The sequence below is a fragment of the Hirundo rustica genome, chromosome 7 (genome assembly GCF_015227805.2).
Source record: "Hirundo rustica isolate bHirRus1 chromosome 7, bHirRus1.pri.v3, whole genome shotgun sequence".
Taxonomy (NCBI): domain Eukaryota; kingdom Metazoa; phylum Chordata; class Aves; order Passeriformes; family Hirundinidae; genus Hirundo; species Hirundo rustica.
In genome coordinates this window covers 26550022-26565202 of record NC_053456.1, presented here as the reverse complement: position 1 = coordinate 26565202, position 15181 = coordinate 26550022, and the positions used below count along the sequence as shown (strand labels likewise).

Here is a 15181-nt window from a genome sequence, read left to right as displayed (position 1 = left end):
GTACTGGTGCATCTGTAGCACATGTGTCTTCTCATTTTGCACAGAGCTTTCAACACTAATCTCTGAGGCAGAGGAGAGTTTTTTCCATCATTACTGTTCTATCAGCAAAGACACGACTTTGGACACCAGCAGCTCCACTGAGGCTCTTTGAGGCTTCACAAGTCTGAGAAAGAGGTCAAATCAGTCTGTCACTGGTTCCACATCCACTGTATAAAGAGATGTATTTCAGGACAAGGTTACAGAACAGAAAGCAATCTTAGCCTTAAGCTTCATCCTACTGAAGCTGCGTTTTGCAGAAAACCCTCCTCCACAGTCTCAAGAGAACCAAATGCAGTGCTTCAGCTAGAAAGCTGATATAAATGAGCATATGAAAACAGATTTGGAAGAGGAAAGTGAACAGCTAGAAGCAAAGATAGTCAGGGCAGCCACTAGAGTACTAGCATCAAACCCCAGAGATGTGGATTCAGCTCTCAGCTCTGCTTTCAGCTTCCACCGTGACCCCAGTAAGCTGCACCTCAGTTCCTAGTTTCCTGGTAGAATAGAGATAATAGGAACTTGCCTACAAAAAAAGAGCATTATACAAATTTTAATTTAAAAATAGTCACAAGGCTGTTTTATTCCTGGTATTCTGAAGCAAATGTGTTTAGTATTTTAAAAAAGTAATTGGAGGTAAATGCAGAGAAGCTGTGTCATTCTGTATCATTGTAGCAATCTCTTTCCTTAAGAACTGAACTACATAAAATATTCTAAAAAAACTTCATATTCTGAAATTTTGTAAACAAAAATTTTAATCTTTAAAAAAATTGCTTAGTGCAAGTATGCATACAAAAGTATTACTAAATCAGGAATAGGACAACCACAGGCATGAAAGAAAATGCACATCTAGCTGTACAGCAAATGCCATAAAAAAAGTACTTAAAATCTGCTATTTTTTCCAAGTATGCCAGCATGTGTCTTTAACTGAAGCTGGTATTTATACAGAACTTGATTTCCCAAACAGGTCCTATTCATCTGCCAAAGAGGTGAAGCAGGCAGAGTACTGAAATCTTCTCTTCACACTACTCTGCCCATAATCTCCCACCTCAGCTTTCATATCCAGTAACAAGTCCTCAAACTGACCATTCACAGCCTGCAGGTAGCTGAAACATGTAGACCCTGATAATGATGCCCAATGAACTGTCATGACACTTCCATGTCATCCATCAGAGATTATTTAATGGTACCATATCATTTGAAATGTAGACATTAAAAGCCATCTTTATTTCCAAGTTGCATTTTCAATTTAAACTCTGTGCATGAAGTGAACATTTATGTAACTGTATGTGAATATTCTCTTCCAAGAAAAGAAACAGCTAGTAGTCTCTAAGAATCACCTGCAAAACAAGCAGAACAAGTATTTTACTAGGGCAAGTAGGAAAAAAAATTATGAGGTATATTTACAGAGCACAATTTTTTTTCTGGCTTCAACTCATAGTCACTGGAAAAGCATACCCTAATTATAACTTCTAATGGTTCTGCTCATTTCCAAACATTTGAAATGAAAATGCAAGTTGTTTATAAAATTGGTTTTCTTGTTTATTTTAAATGAAGCTGGTACAGACAATGTCCATTCAAAACCCACGTCCCAGGCCAAAAGGTACAAACAAGAGTGTCAAAGTAACACCAGTTGGCTGCTGTGAACATTCTTGCATGGATACCTGCAGATACTAATTTCTATATGAGGTTAAAATGCTTCTGGGCTCTTCTGGTAATATTTAAAAATCATTAGGGTTTTCAATTTCATATCTTCAGCGAAGCCATCTCTGGAGCAAGGAACAGATGACAACAGTTCTACCTTTTCCATTTCCAACTCGGCAATCTTCTTCATTGGGCCATCAGCACAATTTAAGTAAAATAGCTCTGAGTTATGGATACACAACTTCTCCACAGTTTAGTTCTCTGAAAAAACTTCATCTCGCACTGAAAGTTATAGTCCAGGAGTGAGACAGTCACACATCAAAACTTCAGGGCAGATATGGAAGTCATTAAGAACACTCGCCCACCTGGCAGATCTTACAGCCTTCGTGCCCGAAATGCACAAACCCAGTGAACATACAAATGCATGTGAGTACATGTATTCCTAAAGGGGAGGGCAGAAGGGAAGAGGGGAAGGTTGCAGCTGGATCACAGAAGTTCAGCACAATGAAAACAGAAACAATAGTGTATAATGAGCACGAGAATTCAAAATACCAGACGCTTGAAAGTAAACTCCCAGAGATGGGGTGCCAGTTTCAGTGTTGAACACCACATTACAAAAGAACTATTATTTAAAAATAAAAAAGGATTAAGGGGGGAAGAAAATCAGAAGGATCTAAACTGTTGAGTGACCCCCCGTCTGTTCCTGATAAACTTCAATCACATCTTCCTCCTCCATCCCCAGCTGTGAGAACAGAGAAAAAAAAGAGCAAATAATTGTTATACATCTGGTGTGATGAAATCAGAGCAGGTCCTAGACAAATTATACAATGCATTGTTCCTCTGTCCCATCATAATTCATCAAAGGGGTGAAGAAAGTTTCAGTTGCCATCTCACTAGGCAACATTCACAATTTTTAGCCCTTTTTCTTCAGACTTAGGTATTTGAGTCAAAGCAAAAGCCTTACAGCAAAGATCCACTTGTGGAGTAGTACCCATTAGCCTGGAAGCTGCTGGCTTTACCTCTCTCTAAACCCCTTGTTTAGAGAGAACAAGGACATCACCAACACCATAGTGAATGCATAGTAGAGCCACATGAATTATATAAACTACAGTGCACTACTAGCTCAAATACAGCTTAACACCTACACCTTGCAACTCAAAGCCTGTGTACAACTATTCTCTCACAGAGAGCAACTTGTTCAGTTTCACAGTCAACAAGTTTGTTTGGTATTTTCAGAAGGTCATTATTACGAGTTTCTTCCTGCTTTTTGTAACAATTAGTGGAAGTCACTGGACAGAAGTAACTGTTTTCTGTTTATTTACACTTTGATCTACTAAATGTGAACTAAATACATGTTTATTCCAAAGTCATACTGACGTTCAAGCTCAACAATGGGAAGATTCCCCTTTTTTCCCTCCTCTAGTAAGCAATGACTACACCCTTCTTTCTCAGGCATTACTCATGGAGGTCCAACAGGCCTCTTTCCAAACTGCCTTAATAAAAGATCCTAGTTAAAGAAATACAGTCAAACTATATTTCTAGAAAGAAACTCACCTCCTTGGGGGTATGATTATCAGTAATTCTCTGACCCTCGAAGAGAAACCTGAGTGAATTCATTGGAACACCCTAAAAAAGAAACAGATGTATAAGAAAAAAACCCGACTTGCTGAATCTTGTATGGGTTTACAGGAAAAATGCATTTAAAATGAAAACATCACATGAAAGTCATAGAAGAGTGTTAATTCCTGTTACACTGAGAGCTCAGATATTCTGCTGCATCCATGTAGACTACAAAGTGACTCAAAAACTGTGATAGTGCCAAAATACATGTTTATTCCAGAGTCTCACTGGAGTTCCAGCTCAACAACTTGCACGTTTCCTTAGCTTTTTTAATTTGTCTTTATGAATTAAGTACTGACTATACCCTTTCTCCCAAGATATCATTACACATGTATTTTTCTGAACTGCCTATCAGCCTTATTTGAGGATCCTGAAACAGTAGGAACATGATGTTTACTTCACAAACTCCTACCCTTGCTTTCTTCTATGGCTACAGGAAGGAATTGCAACCTTTACCATTATCAATTCTGCAAATGCTCAGCACTGGGAACAAGAAAGAGCAGAGCTGAGGGGGAGAAAAATGAACAGCATTCAGACAAGGAGAAACAAACGTCCCAAAGGTAAACAGAATTAAGTTAAATCGTGTCTGTTGCACAATGTGCCCATGTTCTGGCAGAATGTCACACTTCACATCAATAGATAAGGCAAACACCTCATCTTTTCCTTCTCTTTCAAGTTATGAGCAAAACAAACTCATGTGAAATATGACACAATTTTATCACTTAGCTCTCAGATAATGCTTGCAAATAACTAGGCAGAAAATTTTCTCAGGTAAGGACAGATCTTACTGTTTCAAATATTCCTCTGGCCAGTGTGGAAGAGACGTTCGTAGTCCCTTTACCAAAAACTGCATTGACTGCTGCGAAGGAAATCATAGACCCTCCAGAATTCAGCTCAGGAGATACAGGTGTGCTCATTGAAACAATTATGTCTTTCTTTATGAAAGAATTCCACACGTGCATGTTCATTAGTCAGTACGACTGCTGCATGAATTATTTCCGAGATGTTTTATTTTATATTTCAAGATTTTAAAATGTGTCATAAATTTACCATTTGGATTTGGCTACAAATGTATCTGGTGTTTGATCTTTCTCCCTACTCCAGAAAGACAGCAAAAAACACATTTCACAAAAGAACACTTCAATGACAAGTTCAACTTGTTTCAAAGTATTAGGAAAAAGCCCCCCAAGTATTATTACTTATGATTATATCTCCTGAAGTGAACTCCAACACACTTATCCAAGAAAAGGCCACACAAGGCATCTATCCCCAAAGCTGAGGGCAAACTAGGCCAGGGCTTCTGGAAATAGCAGCTGTGAATCCACAATATCTGCCACAGAACCTGGAAGTGAAGATATAGGTTCTTCTGTAACGATTGTTACTATTTACCTATATCCACAATTAATATTACAGATTTCTTTAACTTAGGGTCAAAATTAACTTACATAGGAATACTTTTACTTGTTAAAAGAAATGAGGAAATCCATTATACTTGTACCATCAGATACCTCAAAAGTCTTTATTTGAAAACACAGTGAGAAAAGTGGTTTGGATTTTAATCTTCTTTTTAAAGAATGTCATTGTTTCACAAACCTGTCTTTGACAGTATGATTCTTTGAGTTTCTTGAGGTGTGTTGTCATTTTCACCTTGAAGTGAATTTCACTGCTGTCCTAAGGACAGAAAAGAAAAAAAATTACTCTCCTTGTAGTAACTGCCAACTTCATCTATTTTATTTTTAAACATTTCATTACATGAAACATAGAATGTGATTTAACTATCACCATGCATACCTTGGTGCATCATAACATGAATCTCCAGATGATTTATCAGTCCCTAAATTCGCTATGTACTTCCACAGGAAGCGCTTTTTATAAAAAACAGATGGCACAGCATAGCCTTAGGCTCAACATGGAGGTTTTGGATTTAAAATTACTAAAACCCATACATGGTTCAGTCTGTGCTGCCATCTTTACCCAGATGATATACTCATGAAATACAAACATACATATGCAGGGGATTTCTGCTCTAAGATTCCTAAAGAGACAAGTTAAAGCTTGCACTTCAAAATATAGACGAAACCTTGCTCAATTAGAGTAATTATCTACAAGTTAGGATACAGGCAGACTTGGCAACACAAGGCTAACCTAAGGAGAAATCTCAGGTCTTACTCTGTAGTCCTTCCCACCAGCCGCAAGATGCAAGTAGCTGCAACTATCAAAATGGCTACAGATAAAACAGACTGCAAGAGGTTCTGTACAAAAGGCGTGTGGGCCACTTTCAGCTTTTCAATGTGTTCTTGTTATTGCTGATCAGGCCAGCAAGAGTAAGTTTCTGTTAGTCCTACTTGAAAGTCATCTGTCTCCACCCAACTGCAGCAAACAATCCAACTCCAACAAACAATATTAGTTAAGTCATCTGAGCTAGGGGTTCTTTGCACAGAAGACTCCAACATTCTCAACATTCACATTCCAACACAGCTGGAATACAGACTTCTAATCCACCATGCATCTGGTTGCTACATCTTCCAACAGGGCAGCCAACAATCCTTTTCCTATCCCTGAAAAAGAAAGCTGACCTCATGCCTAGGGTACTACACAAACTTTGAGGACCTGAATTTATCAAGTTTGACACTTATTTTATTCATAACCTTGGATAAATGAATCCCTCAATACACACAAAGAAAAAGCACACCAGAGCATACTAATACACGTTTCTGGCAACTGTAAGTAGTTTATGGCAGGGGAGGATCCACGCTGAAGAACTGAAATTATCAACTTGCATTTGGTCATTTCTATCATACAAGAAGTCATGCCTCCATCAAATGTCAGCAAGCAATCACGTAAAAAACTCACCTGTCCAATGACTTTGAGTTTAATGTACTCCCCTTCTTTCTTATCTCCTAAGTCCTCAGCTGAAGGCTTTGCTTCCTGCAAGAAAAACATAAAAAACCCTCTTCAGTTCAACACTTCATTATTTTCACTGGGCAGTATGGCAGCTGTCATCCTCTTTATTGTGTGAAATCAGATTACTTGAGGTGTCTTGTTTCTTTCTTTTTGTGTGTGTGTGCATGCAAAAATAACAGCAACATAGTACTATGAAAGGTTGTCTGTCTACCTGTGAGAAGTTCATTTAATGAGAGACAAGAAACACCATAGAGAACATAAGAGATGAGAGAAGAACAATTTGGAAATAGATGACATGCAAGAATAAGAAGTATGATTTTATACCTCTAACTCCTAGACAACAAACAAACAGTAAAAAAAACCCGCAAGAAGCATACTAAGAGGCTCAGATACTTGACAGAAAAAAGGAACATTGTGAGGAGAGTAAACAGAAAGCACTTGTGACACCCTATCAGCTTAAAGAGAGTAAACCATGCAAACATTTTCCAACCCATTGCATCAAAGGTAGTCCTTATTTTCAAAAGGCTGGTCAGCTACCTTCTTTTCTATGACAACAAAAGAGCTTCCTTCTAACACATTTGTTTTAAGACCACAATACTTCAAAGTTTTAAAAGGTGCAGTTCCAAGCACTATAATGTTTTGGTATCATTCCAGGATAAGAATTAACTGTACAGACAAGTTTGATTCATCAACTTGAGCACTAAAGCTCATTAAAAGGGTTTAAGTGTTATACACTCTAAGACATTAATTAAGGACATCAGAGTTTTCATGTTACTGGTTGATAGATGAAACAAGTGAGAAATCAGATACTATTAACCCCATTCCTTGCCTGTCACTACATTTCAGGCCTTTAGTGTTCCACTGCAGGACAAAGGGATTTTACACAGACATCAGGTGTAGATGGTGCTCAATGAAGAATTGTTCCCAAGTAGTCATAACCACAGGTACCCTGCTGATCATGTTTGAAATCTTTCTTTTATATTTTAGTGCTTAACTGTAGACAAAATAAAATATGTACAGGTGCCTACCACAGGCTCCCATCCCAAAAGGGACTTTTTGCTAAATACTTTGTATAGTTGGACTTGAAATTTAGGATCAATTACTAAAATCACACAAAATACTAACCTTCTCTATTAAGTCCATCCAGGTAGGTCTCTACCTCCAGATGAAAACCTTTTTAACATTTCCCCCCCGCCTTCCTTAGAGAACACACAACTTCTTTGAACAGTAAAAGCTCAGGGAAGGGCATAGGGCAAGTCAGCAAACACCCTTCCCATCTGTATTAGTCTCAATCTGGAGAAAAGAAAGAGAGGAAGTGTTCTTTCTATCAGTTTGACTCACTGCCCCAACCCAGATCAATTCAGTTTCTACAGTAGAAAGAAGTATGAGCCAGAGACTCCACCTGGTTTGAATACCTTTTATTTTTTTAATACCCATCCAGGCACAACCTAAAGTGCAGGGACTGATTCACCACCCTTCAAGCTCAAATCCAAAAACTCAACCCAGGCTTTCAAGAAGCCTGACAGACACAGGCCTTCAAGCAAGTCACTTTACAAGCACGAAAAGAGTTCTTCTCGGGTAACAGTCAGATCACCTGTGTTCCCCACCAAAGTTCTCCCTCACATATTTGACTCTAAGCTTCTGGGACTACTTGCAGGAATAGAAACACACTAGTATTCACTCCTGACCAGAATGAAAAAAAACCAAGAACCTGCAATTTGTTCTGATAACTTGCACAAACAGCTGTCTTAGTGTCTTTATGCAGGTTTACTAACCTCTAGGAATCAGAGCAAGTTTCAGATCTCTACTCATCTGAAGTCTGTCACTTCAAAACTAGCATCGGTTTCACTATTACTGAAGGAATTTTTAAGAACACTCTGTCTCTTTACGTGACACTTCAGGTCAGTCACTGTCTAAATTTACTTTACAAATTGCATGACAGCATATTATCCCAGTAGTAGAGGTATTTGTTACATAGCTCTGTACATTGTAATAGATCTACCTATTCAGGCTTCCAAACCAAATCATCCTGTACAAGGTATTACTGATGATCATTGCTACTATGACAGTGCCTCTGGCCAATGTGAGTGATAAAACTATGATTCATACTTGATTCCTACCCTCAAGGAAAGAGGCCTCTAGTATTAAAAACAAATAGGGAAAGCAGCTAACAGTAGAATAAGCAGAGGAAACTGGAATCGTCAAACCATAAAGATGCTAATTTAAAGCCCCACAACTTCTCACCCACAAAATAAGAGGAAAAGAAAGCTGTAGCTTCAGGAAAAGAGAAATAATATCAAATCAAATAACGGAAGTACCAATACTCAAAGCTTAAAATAGGAGTAAAATATTTTACATCAGGATACAAGACCCAGCAAGTCTGAAAAGGCTCTCTGCAGTTTGTCAGTGAACTATACTGCCATTCAATGCCAAATGGTTAAGGCAACACAAAAACACTTAAGAATAAAGAAACGAAGGAGATGGCAAAGCTGTTAAAACTACTAGCATTCATTAACAAAATCCTGGAACAGCAATTAGCAAGCAAGCCTCCAGACTTCTTGCCCTGTGAAAAGAACAGGTGCTTTAGGGTACCCTCATGAAACAAGACATGAAAAAGACCACCATACAAAGAGAACAGAAATACCACAGCACTCCAATTTCTAACTTTTCATTAGATGCCTAAGGTTTTAAAGGCTTCACTGCAGTTTTCCTAAAGAGGATAAGATAAGGCTCTTAGCACTGTCTCACACTTAAATAACGACCCTAAAAAGTACACAAAGTTTCTTGGATGAAACACACTGGTATTGCTATTGCACCTAACAAAAACAAAACACACACAAAACAAACATGGTGAGGCAATATGTTGCAAGTTTCCTCCTCCAATTTTCAGAAGGGCTCAAACTTCAACGTCTAACCTTAAAAATACCCAAAACCTTTACTCAACATTTTAAAGAAAAATCAACAAAACCAAAATTACTAGAGGAATAGAAGTACAACATACTTCCTAACACAGCAAATAAACTCTTACATTTTTTATAGGAGTGGAAAACATACATACAAACTATAACATTCTTTATTAGCAGTACATGAACAGATAACATTTAGATTCAAATAAAGCAAAAACAGCCTAAGACACTTGAAGGGAGGGGAAAACAATTAGTGTTTTGTTTCATTTTTGCTTAGATCCCACTAAGCAACCATGTGCTTTTTTGAAGTCTGCCCTTCTTTCAAGAATTTTTACTTATCATAAGAGTCGATTTCCCACTGAAAATAAAGTAACCCCTTTTACTGGTGATAAATGACCCCCCTCTTAATTCCAGGGCCAAAAAGAACAGTATTCTAAGCAATTCACAATTTTAGGCAATCCAGTTATTCTTATGGGATTGATAAACAGAAGAGTGAGATTCACAGTGCTGCATAACCTTGCATTATCCTTCTACTTAAACATCTGTTTAGCTCATGTTGCACCCTCCCCAGAAATGAATGACACAACATCTAACAGTGTTTTGCTTATCTATTAAAAATAAACAGCAGGGTTCTTATTCACAGACTTAAGATATATAGCCACAACAGGTTATCACATACATGGAATTTTATATAATTCAGGAAGTCCCAAAGACAAAACACACGTGTTTTAGTAGAACTTGCATGGAGAAGGATTTACCTAACTAATGAAAGCGGCTATTTGTCAAAACACGCCGTGGTTCACGTATGCAGACAACTATGGAGCAGGTCACGTGAACATCTGTCGATAAAATCTAGTTCAGAAATTGTTGGTGGGTTTGTAATTTTTTTTTTCTTTTTTTTTTTAAATGCAGTCACTTTCACGTATTTTACTAGAGGGGCAACGTGTCCTCCTAGGAGGCAGCAATCCTAGGCTGTGCTCCCAGCTGCCCCTCTCGCAGGCACAGAGCGGCAGCAGCACCACCGTCAGCTGCATTGTGCTGGAAACTCGGGGGCGGGGAGGAAGACCACCAGCGCACACAGCACTGGCTGCTTTTCACCACTCATACTGCACCAAGGCTACTCCCCAAAGCAGACACGGTAATGCACTAAGCTGAGCCTTGTCTCTGGGGACTTGTAATTTCCTGGCTGGCACCGGTACTATTCTTGACTTCACAGCACTACAGGAAACATTTGTAGGTACCGACATTATCACGATGGTTACACTTTGGGAAAAAAACAAAGCTAGAAAACAGCGCCCTGTGACGAAAATATAAAAAATAAAGCAAAACAGAATACAAATTAAACTCGGAACGCTGTTTTAACTTTCCACCAGCAGGTCACATAGCCTAAAGCAATAGTAGGCAAAGCACTGTATACATGCCAGGCCGAGCAACTCAGGAACTTGCGGTACAAGCAACTATTTAAGTTCCCGGCTCAGAATACAGAAATGATGGAGACATAACGAGAATATTACTTGGAGCGAAGGCAGGACAGAGCCTTGATAAAGGACGAGGTGTTTAATACAGGCAAGCAACGCTCAGCTGAGAAAGGACGGGGAGAAAACAAGGCTTTCGCATTCCTAGGGCGAATAGAGGACCCGGCAAGCTAAACCACACAAAGCCCGCTCCCGGGGAAAAGCATCCTACCACACACCCGGGAAATGGAAAAGGAAAGGAAACAACTGTTGTGCAACACAGCTCACCCCTCGCTGCACTCCCTGGTTTCCAGGACCGGGGCTGCCCCGGCGGCGATCCCGCTTCGTCCGGACGCCGCCCCGGCCCCCGAGTATCCCTGCCTGGAGCCCGCCCGCGCTCCTCGCCTAACACCCCCGGGGGAAGGGGGAAAAAGGATTAAAATGCAAGGGAAGAGGGGCCCGAATCCGGCCGAGATCGGAGATCGGCATCCACACATTCACATACACTCCCCAGGGGAATATTCCCCCCCGGTGCCCTCCGGGCGGCCGCGACTGCGCTCGCCCCGGGCCGGGGCTGCCCCGCGGCCGCGGAGAGAGCGGGCGGGGGGGCCGCGGGCAGCTCCTCCCGCGCCCCCGGGGCCGCCGCGCCCCCCGCGCCGTTCCCCCGCGGCAGGGACAGCTGCCCGTACCTGGTCAGACATGGCTCGGCCCCGTGTCGTGCGGCAGGCTCGGCTGGGCCGCTGCAGGCGCTCCGCTCCTTTCTCTGCCCGCAGCGCAAACACAGGGCCGCGGCGCGGGCGGGATTTCCTGTGCGCCTGAGCTCACTTCCCGCCCGGGCTCCGCCCGCGGCCGCTCCCGGCCCTCGCACGGAGCTGCTGCGGCTGCCAGCAGGGCCGCGGCAGAGGGGGAATGGCCGTTGGAAGAAGCGCCGAACGTTAGGGGCACCCTGGTGACCCGAGCAGCTGGGGAGAGTCCAGCGGAGGCCACAGAGATGATTCAGGGCCTGGAGCATCTCTCTTCATGAGGAGAGACTGCGGGAGCTGGGCTTGTTCAGTCTGGAGAAGATGGGGAGGGGATCTCATGAGTGCGTATAAATCCCCCAAAGGCGGGTGCCATGAGCATGGTGCCAGACACTCGTCAGTGGTGCTCACTGACAGGACAAGGAGTAATGGCCATAAAGTGAACATAGAAAGCTCCACCTCAGCTTGAGAAAGAGCTGCTTTACGTGGAGGGCGGCAGAGCACCGGAACAGGCTGCCCAAGGAAGTCGTGGAGTCTCCCTCTCTGGAGGCGTCCAAACCCCGCCTGGACGTGTTCCTGCGTCACCTGCTCCAGGTGACCCTGTCCAGAGATCCCTTCCAATCCTCTGAAGTGACATAAACCTTCCCACAACAGCAGATCTTGGAGCAAAAGTCACTTTCATGATGCCTACCTCTAATACCTCCCTAAAGTTTTTACTAAGATAATATGTTACAAAATTAGCTGCCCTTTCCCCACCCCCCCCCCCCCCCCCCAAGGCATTGCAACCATGCAAGCAATGAGATCTGCATGTATTAAGCAAATCTGCACCCAGGCACTTGCATTTGAACAAATTTGCAAAGATATATCATTAGAACAGGTGCCCTGCTTTACATTGGCACAGCACAGCTATTTGGAGTTCTGCACAAGAAGCAACACCTACCTAAAAGATTACATTTAGGCTGCAAGCTGTTTGGACTATAGCATGGAGTCCTAACATCCCCTCTACAACTGCTCAGGCAACTCTTGCATGGCATCGCTGCTGGCACAGGCATATGCTTAGCTCGAAGTGGCCAGCAAGTAGGAAAAAAAAAACAAAACAACCAAAAAACCCACACATGAGAACCATAAAATAAAATGAATGTAGAATCAATGAATCACCAGAATTTAGCTCAATTAAGATAGGAGATTGTTATCCTGATGCTACTAAACAGAGTTTTAACTTTACCAGCCACCTTTGGGAAAGGGCAGAGTACATTCATTAGCTCTGGGCACAGGGCATTCATTTACACAAACAGCTCAATGCTCTGTGTGCCATGCTCCCTCGTAAAAACACCAAATGCCAAAGCAGCTGCACTCCGTGCCTGCATTTCTGCATGTCACTAAATGCCAAGTTACAAACACAGCTACACCAAGAGGTGCACTTTTACCAGCCAGGGGAACAATCAGTATCTAGACTCATGGGAATTAGTTTTAATCACGACTGTTGAAACAATTCAGAATTAACAAGGGAGGGAAAAAATAAATAAAGAGAACCAAAACAAATGCTATACAGAGCTACAGAATGAAGACGATCTTTCTTAGGCAAGGCCGAGCAGGCATTAAAGCCAAATATGTTCATGCTATGCCAAGCTCACAGTAAGAGCTCATTATGAGCTTAATAACACACACAAAGCACCAAAATAAGCCATGCAAGAGTTCCACAGCAACACACAATACTAACAGAATGGAAAATGACAAACATTCTATCCTGAACATCACTGTTTTTTATAATTTTTAAAGAGGTTTTTAAAAACAGAGCTTTGCAGTGCTAAGGCCAAAGTCTCAAACTCTGGCACAAACTCAAATTTTCCATGTAATCCCATAATAAAAGCTAACACTCACGTGAGTCAGAATGCAGCTACCTATCTACATAAATAGCCATAAAGATATTGGATTAGAATGTGTTTATCAGCATACACACTAACAGTAACACTACCTTTCTTGACGCTGTTCCTACTCCATCAGTTGTGGATGCATTAGCTCTTCAAGACACAAGCTAGATTTGCACAGGATCTTCAAAATTAATCTCTGCTGAACCTATGGAAACTGTGGATGCACAGCAGTAAAGCTCCCACTTTCCTTTTTTGACAGCTCAAATTCAGCACAGAACACATTTAAAGAGAAAACAACAAAAGCTGGTTTAAAAATACCAAATATACTTACACAAGTTTCTTCCCACAAAACCCAAAGCCAGCCTTGCATTTACATGCATTGACAATGGTACTTGCCCTAATAACTTCACTGAATTCTCAGGTGTTTTATAATGTCTCTTATTTCCCTATCAGCAATTAATCTGTCACCTGAAGCCAATAAAGTTCACCTCTGTTGACTAATTTCTCCAAAGCTGCTGCATAGTTTCGGAGCCAATAGCTGTAAGAGGTTTTCTCAAAGCTATTGGCCCACACATTTAGTGTATGCAAAGCTTTTTGAGTCCATCAGAAACAGCTTTCTTTAAAAAGCAGACTTTACCCTAAGAACAATCTGTAATCTCATAATGCCAATTTGCTTGCCTGAGAGGGGTTAGTGCTAGCAAACAGGATGAATAGCGGTGCTCGAGGGCAGCCAGCTAAGTAACACTAGCTCTTACATAGTAACAGTCTTGCCTCTGCCAGCAGGGCCAGAACCAGTACTTTAAAATTTGGTTGAACCTGGAAATTCTCTACCTCCTTGAACCAAATTTCTTTGGCAATATTACTGGTTGAGTGACTTTAAAAAAAAAAATTGTTATGTTATGTAAAGCACCAAAATCTTTTCTTTGAGGGAAAAAAAAAAAAAAATCTTCAGAATTATGCAAGTCCACAGATTTCCCTGACTTATTGGCTTTCCAGAATACTCCTTACAGGGAGGAAACAAAGGCGTGCTGACTCATACATGATAGTTGCATAAAACGCAGCAATCAATGACTGATATAAATCAAAACCCAAGCGTTTCTTGGAGCCTCTCTTCCTGCGGGTAGGAAAATCTCTGCCTGTTTTCATTACAGATAACCCTGCCTGTGAAATAAGCGGGGATTTCTAAGGGCAAGGAGCGGCGCTTTGCGCCCGCCTCCCACCGGCACGCAGCTGCTCGGTTCCTCAGCACCGCGGCACACAAGTAGGTCAGCCAGGCACGGCGCTGTGCGCCCCGGGCTGTGCCAAGGACAAAGCAGGAGGAGGCAGCACGGCAGGAGGTGGCACCATTGGCCGCCCCAGCGCCCCCGGCCCTGCCTTCCCCCCGACAGAGCTGCCCGTGCCCCGGGGAGACCGCAGCAGCGCGGGGAAAGGCGTGTTTTATACAAGCGGAATTTGGTGCTCGTCTGTCGGCGAGGCCGAGCTTTTAAACACCCGCAGTCGCACTCTGTCAGTAATGCTGTCCGCAAAGGAACTGTTTTCTGTGCGGTGGACTGCAGGTCGGGCCGCGGGAGCGGAGCGGGCAGCGAACGGACCCCGCCGTGTGCGGAGGGCCGAGAGAGCCGGCTGAACCCCGACACCGCGGCCGGTCCGGCTCGGGGTCCCGAGGGGCCACCCGCTCACAGCTGCTCCGGGATCCGCTCGGGAAACAAAGCCTCCAGCACGGCCACCCGCCTCCCGGGGCACACACCCGCTCCCTGTCTACGGCGGCCGCCCGTACCGCCAACTGCGGCACACCGGGGAAGCGAGGGCAGCTCGGCCGCGGCGCCATAGAGGCGCACCAGGGGCTCCGGAGCTCCCGCGCGTTTACGGCGCGCAGGCTCGGACCCGCGGCGGGGGCGCGGATGGGCGGGGGCGCGGGCGCGGCCCCGCCACGTGGCTGGCGGCCGGAAGGCGGCGCCACCACTTCCGCCGCCGCCGCCGTTTCCTTTTCCGGTTCCGCCGTGCGGCGC

At 42.9% G+C, this 15181-nt stretch overlaps 1 protein-coding gene across 2 annotated transcripts; it reads right to left on the bottom strand.

Moving 5' to 3' along the window:
- Positions 1–1550: 1550 nt before the first annotated feature.
- Positions 1551–13584, bottom strand: SUMO1 (small ubiquitin like modifier 1). Of its 2 annotated transcripts, none has more exons than XM_040069891.2 (5): positions 13504–13584; positions 6151–6225; positions 4891–4968; positions 3232–3303; positions 1551–2419 (listed from the first exon to the last, which is right to left on the bottom strand). In XM_040069891.2, exons 1-5 carry the CDS (start codon positions 13540–13542, stop codon positions 2351–2353), a joined length of 333 nt encoding a protein of 110 aa, XP_039925825.1. In that variant the 5' UTR covers positions 13543–13584; the 3' UTR covers positions 1551–2350. The 2 variants fall into 2 exon arrangements, with proteins under 2 accessions (XP_039925825.1, XP_039925826.1); XM_040069892.2 differs by lacking the exon at positions 13504–13584 and adding an exon at positions 11251–11365.
- Positions 13585–15181: the final 1597 nt, after the last annotated feature.